The sequence below is a fragment of the Amblyomma maculatum genome, chromosome 8 (genome assembly GCF_055883805.1).
Source record: "Amblyomma maculatum isolate TAMU_Amacu chromosome 8, ASM5588380v1, whole genome shotgun sequence".
NCBI lineage: Eukaryota > Metazoa > Arthropoda > Arachnida > Ixodida > Ixodidae > Amblyomma > Amblyomma maculatum.
The window spans coordinates 86,242,555-86,256,996 of NC_139351.1; the positions used below are offsets into that span (position 1 = coordinate 86,242,555).

At 47.5% G+C, this 14,442-nt stretch overlaps 1 protein-coding gene across 1 annotated transcript; it reads left to right on the forward strand.

Annotated features, from left to right (window-relative positions):
* The first annotated feature begins 751 nt into the window (after window positions 1-751).
* LOC146181702 (uncharacterized) lies at window positions 752-13,531 on the forward strand. The gene is made up of 4 exons (XM_084575834.1): window positions 752-1,870; window positions 8,910-10,054; window positions 11,455-11,675; window positions 12,739-13,531. Exons 1-4 carry the CDS (start codon window positions 752-754, stop codon window positions 13,122-13,124), a joined length of 2,871 nt encoding a protein of 956 aa, XP_084431960.1. The 3' UTR covers window positions 13,125-13,531.
* The last annotated feature ends 911 nt before the right edge of the window (window positions 13,532-14,442 follow it).

Sequence of the window (14,442 nt, forward strand, 5' to 3'; positions counted from 1 at the left end):
GAAGGCGGATAATATCATATTCGCGTTCGCGGGAAAGGCCCAACGATGGTATAGCGCCGTCCTACGGGAGGAGCCAGGCACGCGACAACTAGAGAATTGGCAGCAATGGCAGGAGACCCTTCGACGGGACTTTGCCGGGGAACACGTGCAAGATTGGGCTTACATGCAGCTGCAGGAGAGACGAAAACTCCCAGAGGAAACACCGAGGCAGTACGTATCCAGCATATTGCAGCTCTGCTCCCGGGCCAACACATCGATGACGGAAGCAGAGAAGGTACGATGCCTACTGCTGGGTCTACCGGCCGATATGATGGAGAAAATGGAGTTTCAAAAATGGCCGATTTAGTGAAAACAAGCTTCTTGAAGCAAAATAGAGTTAGGACTGAATTTAGAGATAAGATTATGTAAATCGTGAAACGATGATGCAATTGAACGGCAATCCATTATGGCACTTTTAACCCCGCCATGATTATTGTAAATTCAGTAAGGCTATTGTAACCTCATTTAATACGTCGCTCTTATGCTAAAAACCTAGTCCAAATGCATGTGCATATGAGAAGTAATCATCATTGTCATTACCTTCTCAATTGTCGTGCGCTCGAGCCCTATCCTCGTGAAAGAGAAGAAGCAGAAGAACACCTCTCAGCACCGTCACGAAGACAAAGGTGTCTCCAAGACTCCTGTGAAGCCCGCAAGATCGAAGACTGGCTCGAAGATTCATCCCTCCACCAATACCTCCAGGAGGCCATCTATGACTCCCAGCGAATTAAGCAAGAATGAAAGGAGCAGCACTCCGAGTATCCCGCAGAAGCCCAGCTTCTCGAGGCTCGAAGATGGCGGCGGTACCCAGCCAGCAGTACAAGGGGCGGCCACAGAGGAGCTGGCCGCAACTCCTGCCAATATTCCAGGCAGCAGCGGTAGGCAAGGGAAGCCGGCAGAATACCAACCTGCGGTGGACCAGCCAGACGCCATCGCTTCCAGTCAGGGGCCGTTATCTCACGATAAGGGTGAGGAAATCCCGAAGACTCACCGCTCTACCAAAGCGGCCAGGAAGCCTTCTAAGGCACCCAGCCAACAGAGCGAGAGAGAAAAAAGTGGCGCTCCTAGGCCCTTACAGAAGCCGAGTTCCCCGAAACTTCAAGATGGCGTAGAACAGCTGGCTGCACAAGGGGCGCCAACTAAAATTTCAGCAGATATTTCAGGTAGCGCATGCAGGCTAGATAAGCCGCTGGTATACCAGCCTCCAGAGAGCGAGCCAGAATCTATCTCTACAAGCCGTGATCACGAAGCGTCTCGTGTACCCGAAACGGAAGCCACGAAGACTTCTAGCTCTGCCAAAACATCCAGGACGTCATTGAAGTCTCCCAGCCAACGGAGTTACAAAGGAAACAGCAGCGCTCTGCAGCCCCTGCACAGGCCAAACTCCCTAAAGCCCACGGAAGGGTCGACACCTTCTTCAGCCGGAATTCCTGGCAGCACTAGCAGGCAAGACGAGGTCCCAGAACACGTGACGAAGTCAAATGCTGGTATCGTTAGTGCTGAAAGCTCTTCCAATATTCTTGGGACGAGCCAGAAGGACACAGGCCGTATTATTGACAGCAGCCAAGAGAAAAAAGGGCGTATCATCGGCAGCAGCCAGATGAAGTCAGGCCAGAGCACTGGCATGAGTCAGATGGAGCCGGGACGTGTCAGCCAGCATGAAACGAAGGTGCACACGGTTCGTAGGGCGGCTTCCGATCCGGCGAGCGTCAAAAGTGAGAGACCAACCGGTCATGACCATAATTTGAGTACAACGACGTCAGGACCAAGAAGCCCACCTGCAGCTAGGCTTCGTCAGACCATACTTACGCGTCTTGCAGAGCTCCAGCTGGTAAGTCTTCCTTCTTGCAGCGATATCGGTTAATTCGTTTTGAAGCGGTCACCGGCGTCGCTGGATAGTTGCCTATGTAGTGCGAGCAGAGCAGCTTTTCGCTGGCAGGTCAGCGGCGAATTTTGATTGAGCGGACCGCACTTAATCTCAATGGCTGGAGGACATAGGCGAAGGGGAGGATCAGAGCGGCGCCAGTAGAAACGCTGCTTGCTCGGCACTTGTCCCCCATACCTAAGCTTCCGGGCGCCGGTGGATTTCTCCCAAAACCTCCATTATACACCAACATCGAACCTCTTGACTACAATACAATTGTTCACTACTATCGTCGTTGCCGTGCCACGTACCCGCCACCCCATCACACGCTTTCTCACATCGACAGCACGTACTGGCGACAACTCCAAACACATCCGTTTCCATCTCCTCAATTTGCCCACATATTTCACCCCCCGGACTTCCCACCATACTGCACCACATGCAACGCCACCCCACCCACCCTCTATCATTACTTATGGGAATGCCCACATCCCATCCGCGTTCCTCCCGTCAAACACCCCACCCCCTCCTCCTGGGAGGTTGCCCTTCTAGCCACGCAACCTGCAGATCAGTTGCGGCTGGTCGAGCGGGCTAAGCTAGAAGGAACAGCCAGAGGGCTCCTGGACTAAGAGGTCCTCCTGGGAGTGTTTACATTTTTTTAAATAAAGTTTTTTCTTCCTCCTCCTCCTCTTCCATACCTGGTCTATAAGAGCGCAAAAGACGTCTGCAATGGTTGGAATATTATAACAGGGAGAAATTCTATTCCACCGGCGGTGACATGAAAATTGCGTGTGATGTGACAAATTACCGTTCCTACTACGCCAAAGCGTGACGTGTTACGAAAAGGGCCAACGTGGTAGTTTGCGTTGTTTTTCTCACGATAGGGCCATAAAACAAGTTTATTTTTGAGGAAAAATCACTTTGCATGTAGTTAGTGGGTTAAACATCTCTATATTAATAGGTGTTGACATTTATATAATAACGAAAAAGTAGAAAGGGCTCAAAATATACACTGAAATATCGCTTTTAAACAGTTGTAACCTGATATACAGCCGACAACAGCGCCTCCTGGACCCAATCGGGTTTCTTCTGACAGCTACAGTGTACACTGTAGTTGCTTCTAGTACGCTGTAGATACAAACATGCCGGCCTAGAATCAGCTGATGGCGGCAGTGATTTAAATAATTGCGCTTTTTTTGTGAGCGTAGTTGATTGCGATTGATTGCGGTCGATGTTGTTTGAGGTTTCGCTGTCTGCCGATAACCTTGGAAGCTGCGGTCTGTCTGTGCATTAAACTTCGCCAGATGAAGGCGTCATGCGCGGAGTCTGGTCTTCGAACATCTATGGCAAAAATTCGCATGTCAGAGTCGCATACCTGCGGTTAGGCATGACCGAGAAACGTCCACCGTTTAGCAAAATCATGCAAGCGTCTAGAGACGACACAAAAAGAGATTGTTTCAGTATGGTGATAATGGCATAGTAGCCTTTGCTACACAACCATTCTGCCTTCTTTGAGCTCTATGACGCCAAGAATGCAGCCGTGATGGAGATAACCTTCGTTCAAAGATCTTTGTTTTTCCTCCTGCGTCCTTGGAAAGAGTATCCTGAGTCGCCTTGGGACGTTAAACCCCACAAATCACAATCCACCTATCTACTTTTGCGCACCAACACGGACGATTGCTTTTATGACGTCTCGAACGCAGGCACTCACGAAATGTTTCTCGCGGGAAAATTCAGCGTGCACACTTACCACTTCACCGAATACCGGCTTCGTGAAAGCCACTGAGTTGCTCAGCTATAGTTTGCCGCAAGCGACCGCACAGTTTCCTTCCACAGTCTGAACTGTTCGTCCGCATGGGGGTCATTCCATGCCAAACGTACCGGAGTTTGCGCTCGACCCCAGCAATCTTCTCGATAAAATTTGTGTTTCTTTAATAAACCGGCTAAAGTAATTACCCATAACAACTTTGGTGAAGATAATTTCCTGGTAATGTGCCAGACCCGTCGAATCTCTCAGACGAGCGCAAAAGTTGGTTTCACACACAAAAAAAAAAAAAAAAAAGAAATCAAATACGTTACTTTTGCGCTTGAAAGCTTTTTACAGTTAATGAATATGCATTGCGGTTTTTATTCTGAAAAAGAAAAAAAAATGTAGTTAAATGTCTTTGTGCTTTTCTTGCCATTATATTTAGCAAAAAAAAAAAAAAACGCCGCTGTGGCCTTTATGCTCTGTCGCCGTATTGGTTAGAAATATGGTTCTGAAATTTTTGCTATCTCATTAAAGGATTCAAACTATACTACTACACAATATATTAAAAAAATAAAGTGTCGAAAAAGAGGTCTTCTGTCGAGTTTTCGTGCAAGAATTTCGCACAGAGTCATTCCTAGTAAAAATACAAATATTAGCTAAGTTCATAGCTAGTTGCATTGACATTTCGCTCGATGATGTTAATCGGAACCTTTTTCTTTTGATGAGAAAATAATTTTTGAAGTTCAGCGCTGCACCTCGAGCAATGGTTGCCCTACAATGCCACTACACTGCAGAAGACGGCTGTCACGCCGCTCACAATTCTACTTTATGTTTACATGACCAATGGCATGGAATAGAGCATCAAATAATATGTGGAGGCTTTCTCTGCGGTTTTCGTTCTCCTGCACGTCCTCGCCACCTCCCCCTTACCTTTTAGCCGGAGGCGGCGCATTTCGCTTCGCTCATAAATTTTATAGCGGCAGCTGTTCACTTCATAAAGAAGGCGCAATAAAGTGGTTTTTCCAAATACAAAAAACATTTATTTGGACTTCTCAGTGAAGCAAGCAGCATAGTCAGGAGAGGAGCATGCGACGTTTTGGATGACATAAGTCCATAGAATACTTACAAGGATATTCATTCTTAGCGTGTCTGTCTTTCCACTAATTGATAACTGTAAACATACAACCGCCCTCCTCTCCCCTCTCCTTAATGCTTCACGTTGGATCTCCGCGCTCAGTGCCGCAGTGTGATCGAAACGAAAACGAGGGTGGAAGAGTAATTAGAGAGTTATAGCTGAGCGGGGTTTCTCGTTCGATCCGCTCAGCGAGCTATCGGGAGCGCTACTGCGCATGCGCGAAACGCTCAGACGGGAGCGCGGAGTGCGCAAGCGGAACGTCTCCTCGTCCCCGCTCCCGCGCGAGCCAAGCGCAGCTCGGAGCGGCGCTTGCGGCGCGGCGAGCGGGCCTCGCAAAGGCTTCTGGTCTCTTGTCAACCTCAAGATTACAGCCCCATTGCTATTGAATAATGTAGTGAGACTATAAAATATGACATTATTTAGCAGCTCTACTACAAAAAATGCAGTCTTGATTCATAACGTTTTTGCTATAATTCCACCTCTGACCGATATGTGGCGTGACCGATATCTTACCGTTAAAGCCCCCTTACGGTCAAGTAGGCGAGCAATGGGCTAAAAGCGCTATGCTCCGCTGAGGTTCCGCTCGAAACTGAGCGGAGCGGAACTTAAATCCGCTCAGCTATAACTCTCTACTGTCTCATTGCTTCTGCCGTTCTTAAATGGGGTGATGCCAATTTCATTGATGATTGGAAGAGAGATGCGGTGGTTCCGCTGGGCATGTTAGTGAAAGTAAGATGTGGTTTAAGTGATTCCAGTCTGAGCAGGGTGAGGGATGGTAGTTTGAAGTGATGCAAAGCACAGTTGCCTTTTCGCAGGCATAGCCATTGAAAAACTCTGATTAAAGAAGGACTCGTTTCATTCAACAGCGCTTTCTGGGACCCCAAGGGAACTCAGTACCCTGTATTTAAGTTTTTGGACTGCCAAATGACCAGGGAATTTTCTTCGCCAAAGTTATTAAAGGTAATTATGTTAGCCGGTTCAATAAATAGCCACAAATTTTATCGACCACATCGCAGCAGGTCAAGAGAAAACTCCGGTACGTTTGGCATGGACATGGAAGGAAACATGCCGATCGCATCTAGGTAGTAGCGGCCGTTGCCGCCTCGCTGGAGCCACCGTGAAGAGTGTCGTCATTTTATATTTCGCATGAACGGGCATCTCTGAGTGCTTAAACGTCATTTTACCTTCTTTTTTGCTTTGTTGTGACGTCGGGTTACGTGCGATGCAAAGTATTTATGCACATATTCAAATTTTTGTCGCCCAATCTTGGAAAAAGGGGCGTATGCTTGGAATCGTTTTGTGATGGAATAGAATCGATAAAATATTCCACCGCTCTCGTTCAGCTTAGTACCTCGAAGAGGAATGGCTGGGCAGGCGTTACTCAGGCCTGTTTGGGGACACCGAAGGAGAGTACGCAGAAGGCTGTCCATGCTTCCCCTTGATGCCTCACAGGGTATTGGGCTGGTTCCCAGGCGATTACCCGTTTGAGCATCTTGCGGTCCGGTTGGACATCTCGCAAGCGGGTTCCCGGATGGAAGTGTACAAGACCCGTTCAGGCATCTCACTGGAGACTACTAGATTTAGCGCCGGTTGTCACTGAATTTAAAACGATACTAAGGGTAACATCTATAATCGTCCTACAATAAAATTTCTCTGGCTCCTTCTCGATATGTTAATGTTCGTGCGACAAGAAAATACTTGTTATCCACAGAGAAATTTGCATTCAAATAAGTACCAGATCTTCAAATAAAGGTCGTGGTGACAAGAACGGGTTGCCATCGAATGGTAGAGATTTGCTATCGAGGGTAGCATGTTAGTTATTCTGAGCATTCTCTAGCTTAAAACATCTGTTTCCGATGATAGTCTTCTTGATTTGAAGCGGCAGCTTAATGACGTAGGTCAACTTTAATTTTCCGAGTGTCCTTTAAAACCGCGCTGAACCATAAACGTGGCCCAGGCAGCAGTGTTTCGTGACGTTAGCCCACTTGAACTTCCACGAAGGCTATCATAGGGCATATGACACAAGTTTTCTCTGCAGCTGCGACGGCATAAAAATCACATTATACGCACAGAGAAAGCTGCAATGGCAAAATATAAAAGTTAGAGGACTCTCACGCTCTACCTACTGAAAAAGTAGAGGTAGGCAGGTTGTCGCTGACAAGCGAGTTGAATAGCATAGCGTTCAATGTATACGTCAATGCTACGTTGACCGCAAAGGCTTTAATACTAGAAACGGTATTCACAAGAAGGATCGAACAGGCATGTACAGAACTGGGCAGAGGCTTACAAGGCTGAATAATTTTTTTAATCTGACCACAGTTTACAGAATAAGGTCTAACACATGATTATCTGGTTGCCTATTTGTGCATACCAAAAAATTACAAAGGTTCGACGCTGCTGAACCAAATATTGAGCGAAAGCATTAGCTGCGGGTGACCTAGCGTTCTTCTCTTTTTCTTCTTCCTCAGCCCACATATAAAGCCCCGCTTTAACCAACCCATATGAACGTGCCTTAGTGGCCTATAGGGGTAACGTGAATGCCAGGGTCCTAGCAGGCTTATTCTGACATAACCGTCCCATGTGAAACGAGAGACCCAATTTTGCAGCTCCTGCCGACCGCTAGAGTTGGTAGCCGAGCTCACCCTAGTGTCACGTGGGGTGTGACGTCACAGTGTTACGTGGGTAAGACGTGGCCACCGGCCGTGCTACGCTGAAGGCTCGAAACCTATAGTAGTATTGCTTTCGCAATAAAAGTGACAGAAAGAGCACATACTCGGAATGGTGAGCTGAGGAGCCGGCACAGCAGTATTACGACATGGCAGATGCGACATGGCAGGGCCACCTAATATAGCTCGCTTGTTTTCGCGGCGTCCATTTCAGCTTAGGCTTAGTGGCATAGTGTGATGCTTCCACGGACGGTGGACCCGAGCTTATGTCTCTTCCGCGGTGGGTGCGTCTCAATGGAGTGGATGCTGTGTCATGCGGTGACAGCGAGCTTTAAAATATTCCAGATGGACTGAATCATGCTTTAACCTGCCACTAAGGGACCCCTATAGTCCATATGCCTTAGGATTGTTAACTTCTGGGGATTGAAGACAACTTTCAGTGCTACAAATGAAAGATATTGCGGTTACGGTATTTGGGGATATGAATAGCCACTTTGCGGGTGCGGATGTCTACTCGGATCGCTACTGGGTAAATGATGATAGAAATCTGTAAACATAGCCGCTCACAGCCGCGTTTCCGGATCAGGAGTGTGAGAGCGTAGCATACGGATGCGCTGATGCGCTTCACACTGAAGTGATATGTCAGTTGAACCCATCGCGAAGGCCCAATTAAGCCGCTGTGTTACAAGGGTCGCGGTGAAAGCACTGCCATGGTGCGAAAACTCGAGCGGTCGGCGTAGCGCGGCGGTAGCCATGTCTCACCCACCTGACGCTGTGACGTCACACCCCACGTGACACAAAATCAAGAGATGGGCTCCCGCTCAAGCAGTCGGCGTGGCGCGGTCGGAGCCGCGGCTCGATTGAGAGGAGCTACCAACTTGGGTCTCTCGTTTCACATGGGACTGTTATGTCAGAATTAGCCTGCTAGGACCCTGGCCTTCACGTTACCTCTATAGGCCACTAAGGCACGTTCATATGGGTTGGTTATAGCGGGGCTTTATATGTGGGCTGAGGAAGAAGAAAAAGAGAAGAACGCTCGGTCACCCGCAGCTTATGCTTTTGCTCAATATTTGTTTCAGCAGTATTAAACTCCTGTAATTTTTTCCCCTAAAATATGTTGCCCTCTTAAGATCTGATATTTTGAGTTTTCCTCTTCTTTCAGCCCATTAAGGTCTTCTTTTTCTTTTGTCTCGGAATGTCTTTCAGCGTATGTGATAGAGAATGCAGCACCAGCAGTTGTCAGCTGCCGGTAAGCAATTAGTCAGCACCCATGTTTTATACAGTCGCCGATGTTCGAGCTAGGAAATCGGGTTTAAAGAATTTGGGTAGAGTTTATACTATACTATTCAAAATTCCGCTGTCCGGTGATAAGCATCGGGTAACGTTTTTTTTTTTTTGCATACATTTTAGTAGTTTGAAAAAACACCGCAAGTGTATTTGCTCTGATTCTTCCAGTGGACCACCGGCACCAACTTCTGTTCTCCAGATCTGATCTGTGCAACCATCATGTTCATTTTGCTGGCTTTCGTTGCCGTGCTGACACTCCTTCTGACTGGCGGTGAACACGAGAAGCGGCAGCATGAAATTTGCTCGACGCAAGCCTGCGAAGCTTACTCCAAGCGCCTCCTCGATTCCATGAACTTCTCTGTCAACCCATGCAAGAGCTTTACGCACTACGTCTGCGACGGCTGGAGCCGGGATAACGAGCTCAGTGTAAACGAGGACACGATGCGAGCAGCGCTTGACCGACTGTACCGCTTTGGTATCAACCTGAAAGTTGCCGACAGTGCACAAACCACCTTCGAGCGCGCGGCAATCTTTTACCGAAGCTGTCTGTGCGTCGCAAGGGGAAAGTGTGACCAGCTGCCAGAAGTCGTATCAGCACTTCTAGAATCAGGGATAGTTTGGCCTCGCCAAGCGCACAGCCCGAATGTTCTCCATACCCTACTTTTCTCTTCACTTCAGCTACGCTGGGGTGGGCTGTTCAGCTTCGAACTGACGTCACGGTTGAAGGAGAAACATTTATTTTTGCGCGTAGCAGATGAACTCTTCTTGTTGAAAGGGAAAATGGACGAGCATCTTCGTGTGTCAGAAGCACGGCGCCAGCGGTACTTCCAAGTCTTGAGGGACCAGTTCGGGAACATCACAAATAGCAATTCGACGGATGAGAACCTTGTGTCATTTGAAGAGACGCTTGACCTAGACGAGAACGTATTCGACAACTTATTTGAAAGCGTCATAAAGCAGCCCGTGGCAACGATAGAAGATTACTTGGCGGACGGCACCATCGCAAACTTGACAGAACAACGCTGGAGGGATGCTCTAATAGACTGTGGCGTCCAGATCGAACCTGATGATAACCTGGTATTCAGCTCAAACGCCATTACGTTTGTTCACCACTTTCTGTTCATCTGGGCCCAGAGCCCGGATGATCTCATGCACATGTTAGTTTCCTGGTGCACGGTCCAGGTGGCGGCACTGTTCGCCAACCAGGAACTGCTTGCGAACTTCCACGGCAGCCAGGCTAAGACACAAATGAGGCACGGAATATCCTGCTTCAGCAAGACCTTTCTTATCACCGGGAGAGATGTACTTTATGGGTACGTAGGAAAACAGCTCATATCTCCTTGTGAGTTCCTACAAAACTTGCTAATAAATAAATAATAACAATCTCTACTCGATGAGTATAGAAATATTTGCGTCGGCAGATAAAAGCTGTATATGGCAATGCAACGCTGCTCTGCTTGACAAACATCGCAGTAGATGTGCAATTTTGATATTTTGTGCTGGAAACAGATGACAGAGCACTTAGCCGTCTATCAGCCCTCATTTTAAGTCCCAAATTTGGGCCTAGTGGCACGGGCGGCCACATCATGGCCTGTATGAAGGGTCTAAAAAGAGTTGAGCATACGCGCCTGCCGGCAGCGCCATATTGGCTGGACTCCTAAGTGTAGTAACTTATCAAAGTTGTAAATTGGTTTACAACAAACAAAACGCTCATTATCTTTCCTACCTCCCGGTATACACCTGAATCGCTCCTTAATGGTTCAAAAGAAGGTGGTAGTGAAAGAGGTGCTTAGTGCAGGGTTACGGAATAAGGGATCTTTAACATGCACTGACATATTGGGTCTTTTTCACAATTGATAAGGCTTCCGGCGTAATGAACAAACTGCAGCTGTTCTGCGCAAAAAGGCGGCAGCAAAGAGCTAATTAGCATATGTGACAAAGACAAGCCCACTTTTCCTAACATGGCCTCAGATTGCGGACAGATGCTCCCCCTTCTAACATTATTCAGTGCTTGTTTCATACTGTGTGGCCACCTTCTTTCTCTCGTTCTACCATGGTTATCTTGAAAAGGCAAACATAGTTGGAAGAAGCGGAAGCAGTAAGCGTTCATAATCCTACCAACCAAACCTGACAAAAGAATCTGGTGATAAAGACGAGCCAGAGACATGATATTGTCTACATAAAGATCTCGCCCGGAAAGCAGAAAGCGTTTAGGAGCCCGATCTGTGTTTTCAAAAGCACAAACTGGCTCGTCAAAAGGTGAATACGAGCTGCCCGTTTGAGTATATAATCTTAATTTTTGTGTAGCCACTGACTCCTAAATACGTGATTAGGAAGCCATCACTCATGGGCTTTAAGTAGATTCTTCCGTGCATCCAGCTGCTTTAGGCGTCCCAAAGGGCTTCTGTGAAAGCTTCTTACTTTTTTGCACTGGCTGTTGAGAGAATAAGAACCTAGAGTTAGAGAACAAACTCAAAAATAAAACCTGAATTATTCTCGTTAGGAAAATATTGATATAAAATAGTTAGAAAAGGCGCTCTGCTACAATGTCGTCACAAAGCTTTCAAGCACATGCCGTCTGCAACTCTCCTCATCCATGGGACGTGCAGAATATAAGAAGCGAACGTATTAAAGTACGGCGTGGGCGTTTTTTTCTTTTTATTGTATAATGAGCGGTTTGGTCAATCGCTTTATCGCCCATTATCATTTCCAGCTATAGCAGCTACTTTCTTCCACAAGCCCTCCGGCCGATGGCAGAAAAGCTTGTCCTGGACATTCGACAAGCCTTTCGTCGCAGCGTTCTTGGCTGGGAGCACTACGACAAGGACGTCACGATTGTCCACGACTGGAATTCGACCAAAGCGGCGCTCAAGTATTTTTACGATCCTGGCACGCGGGAATCCAATGGCCTAACTGGGATGACACAGCGATCACGTGCGTGATCACATTTCCTACTGATTATGTTCTGCGCATTTACTGTGGCAAAACATTGTATGAGAGGTCCTTGCTCCCTGCGAAACAAGCGGTGACGTAGACGCTGAGGTTGTAATGCGTAATCGTCAATACCCCTGCGTTCAGGTGTTATCATATAGGATCCGTTGTACAGATCGGCTTGAACCAAGCTGCATGTCCTATGTGGATGTTCTTTAAATAGACTGTATCCAAGTGCGTCAATGTATTCACTAGTGACTGTAGGCTGCTGCCCCCCCCCCCCCCCCCCCCATTATATTCCTAAGAATCAGTCATTGAAATTAAATAAAGAATTTCGCTCTTTTTGTTTTGATAGTTCACGGGGTATGATGCAACAAAGCGAATCAGTCTGTGAAGCACGCAGCAGTAGAGGGCTCCACATGTGCTAGGGTTTCTTTAATGCGATCTGGAATTGCAGAGTACGCGAGCACGCTCCGTACCGCCTTCATCGAAACTCGATCGCGGCGGACGAGTTCAAATCAGAGGATACTGGCTCTGCATGTATTCCGGCGTCCTAACAACTGCAGCACCAAGACGCGACCTTTCCTGGAGTTCATACGACATCTTCTTGAACCGATGTGCGAATTTGTAACATTAAACATGATATACAGTACTACACTATAGAATGCTGGCTTGGGATTTCCTTCTCGTAGTGAATGCAATCACTAAGCAGTACTGCACTATTTGGTAGGGTATATGCTATATAACGTCCCAAATGGGCATGTGGGCTCTCGAGACGCCGTAGTGGATATAGAGCTTCTAATTGATTTCACGACACCTGGGCCTCTTTAACGTGCACTTACATGGTTCCTTACATGACAATAATTAGTCTTACAAGTTGAGCTCAGAATCTGAAGGCCATAACCACTAAGCCACGGTGTCGATGTGAAGCTGTGTTCTGCACGTGGTCTTCAAGCTTCAGTCTCAAAGTAGCTCTAAAAAACTGCACTTGACAGCGTACTGATCGCCACACCCAAGCTGATTCCTACAGCCTTACAGTACACCTCGTCTTGTTTTTTCGATGCAGAAACGGAGAAGAATCATGTGCACCACGACAACGAGGAGTTCAGGAGCGACTCACTAGTCGCAAACTGGCGTCTGGCCGCCAAAGGCCTGCTTCAGGACCCGACGTCGATTGCTCTCTCTGCTGCCATTCAAAATAGAGAAAAATACCTCTTCGTCAGCGGAGAGGGATCCCCGGACCTGGTCTTGCTGCCGTTCGCGTTCACCTTCCCATACTTTGACCGGGAGGCCACCCAGTCCTTCAACTACGCCGGTGTGGGCACCCTCGTTGCAGAGGCCCTGGGCCGCCTCTTTCTCGATGCCAATTTCCCATCGATACGTGCCCAGAGAGCCTTCAATGCCTTCATCTTCTGTATGGAAGACAGCATGCCGAACAAGGCACGTGGCTGAGTCCTGATCAGAGCAGAAAATATGCAAATATCTAGCTAGATATTAGTAACTCGAAATCAGCAAGAATATTTTATTTTGCAGATGGTGTCTTTTTTGTTCTAAAGCTGAAGTTCATTGTACAAGCTTACCACTCTAGGCCATGTTTTGGCGTCAGTACATTATATTTCTCTGCAGTCCTTACGTAAGTTAGTTTCAAGTCCAAGCTCGCTTGTATAGCACTGAGCTGTAGCCTGCAGTCTTTATTAGCGCACGCTATATACCTGGCGATGGCTGCGGGCACAGCGTGATTCGTAAGGTGCATATTCGACATCCATGATATACGGAAGGACTGGCTACGAAGAAAATGAACACGAACAAATAAAATATATTCTCAACTCAATACTAGTAGTTTATGCGACATAAGTTAGAGGAGCATTTCCGCAGGAGACACGCCATCTGTATAGCTTGTCATCTACGATTTGTTGCTCAGTGCTAGCTGTAAGTAGCACTTTCTCCACAAGAATGGCACACACAACAACATCGCAATGGGCGCATCTTGTGTGCAATTATTTCACTGCCAGCTAATTCGTCGACATGGGTGCCTGTCGAGTGGGAATTGGACGATATGAAATTTTGAGAGTGCCGTGCGCAACTCGGCGATCCAATAAAGTGGTGCTTAGTTCCTTAAGTCCTGAAGATTCAACATAGGTTTTTATCGACACTCTGTCCAGCTGGATTGGTTTGGCTTGGTTTATGGTGTTTAACGTTCCAAAGCGACTCAGAGGTACACGGGTGTCCGTATCGTCACTAGCACCCTCCTTGCGCATGGCACCTGATACCAATAGAGATGCAAATTGTCCAGCCATCCAAATAAGGGGCGAGTGGACCAGAGGCTCGGACCGACCTCTGCGCCATAAGGCCCAAATGCCTAAACCAAACCTGCCCGTGACCTGCACGCAAACGGCTCGCTATCTAATTATTTATCACCTGCCCCTGAAATCTCCTGAATTGCACATCGCCACGGGTTATGACTGCACCGACTATTGATATTAATGCTCGCCATGACGGGTGAGTGGTTTAGCGTTCACCCAATGGTTCCAAAGCAGAGGGCTCGATTACGACGGCTGCAGCCACATTTGGAGGGAGACACAATGCAAAAGTGTTATTGGCTGCGCAATGTCTGTGCATGCTAAAACAACTCCAAGTAATTCCAAATTGACCGGCGAATTTCAGTACAGTGATCCTAATTTCAGATGCTTTGTTTGACCACGGTCGTCCATACCGGCACACTAATTATGAATGACCAATAAGTGCTAGATTCAGGAATTGTTCAGCGATC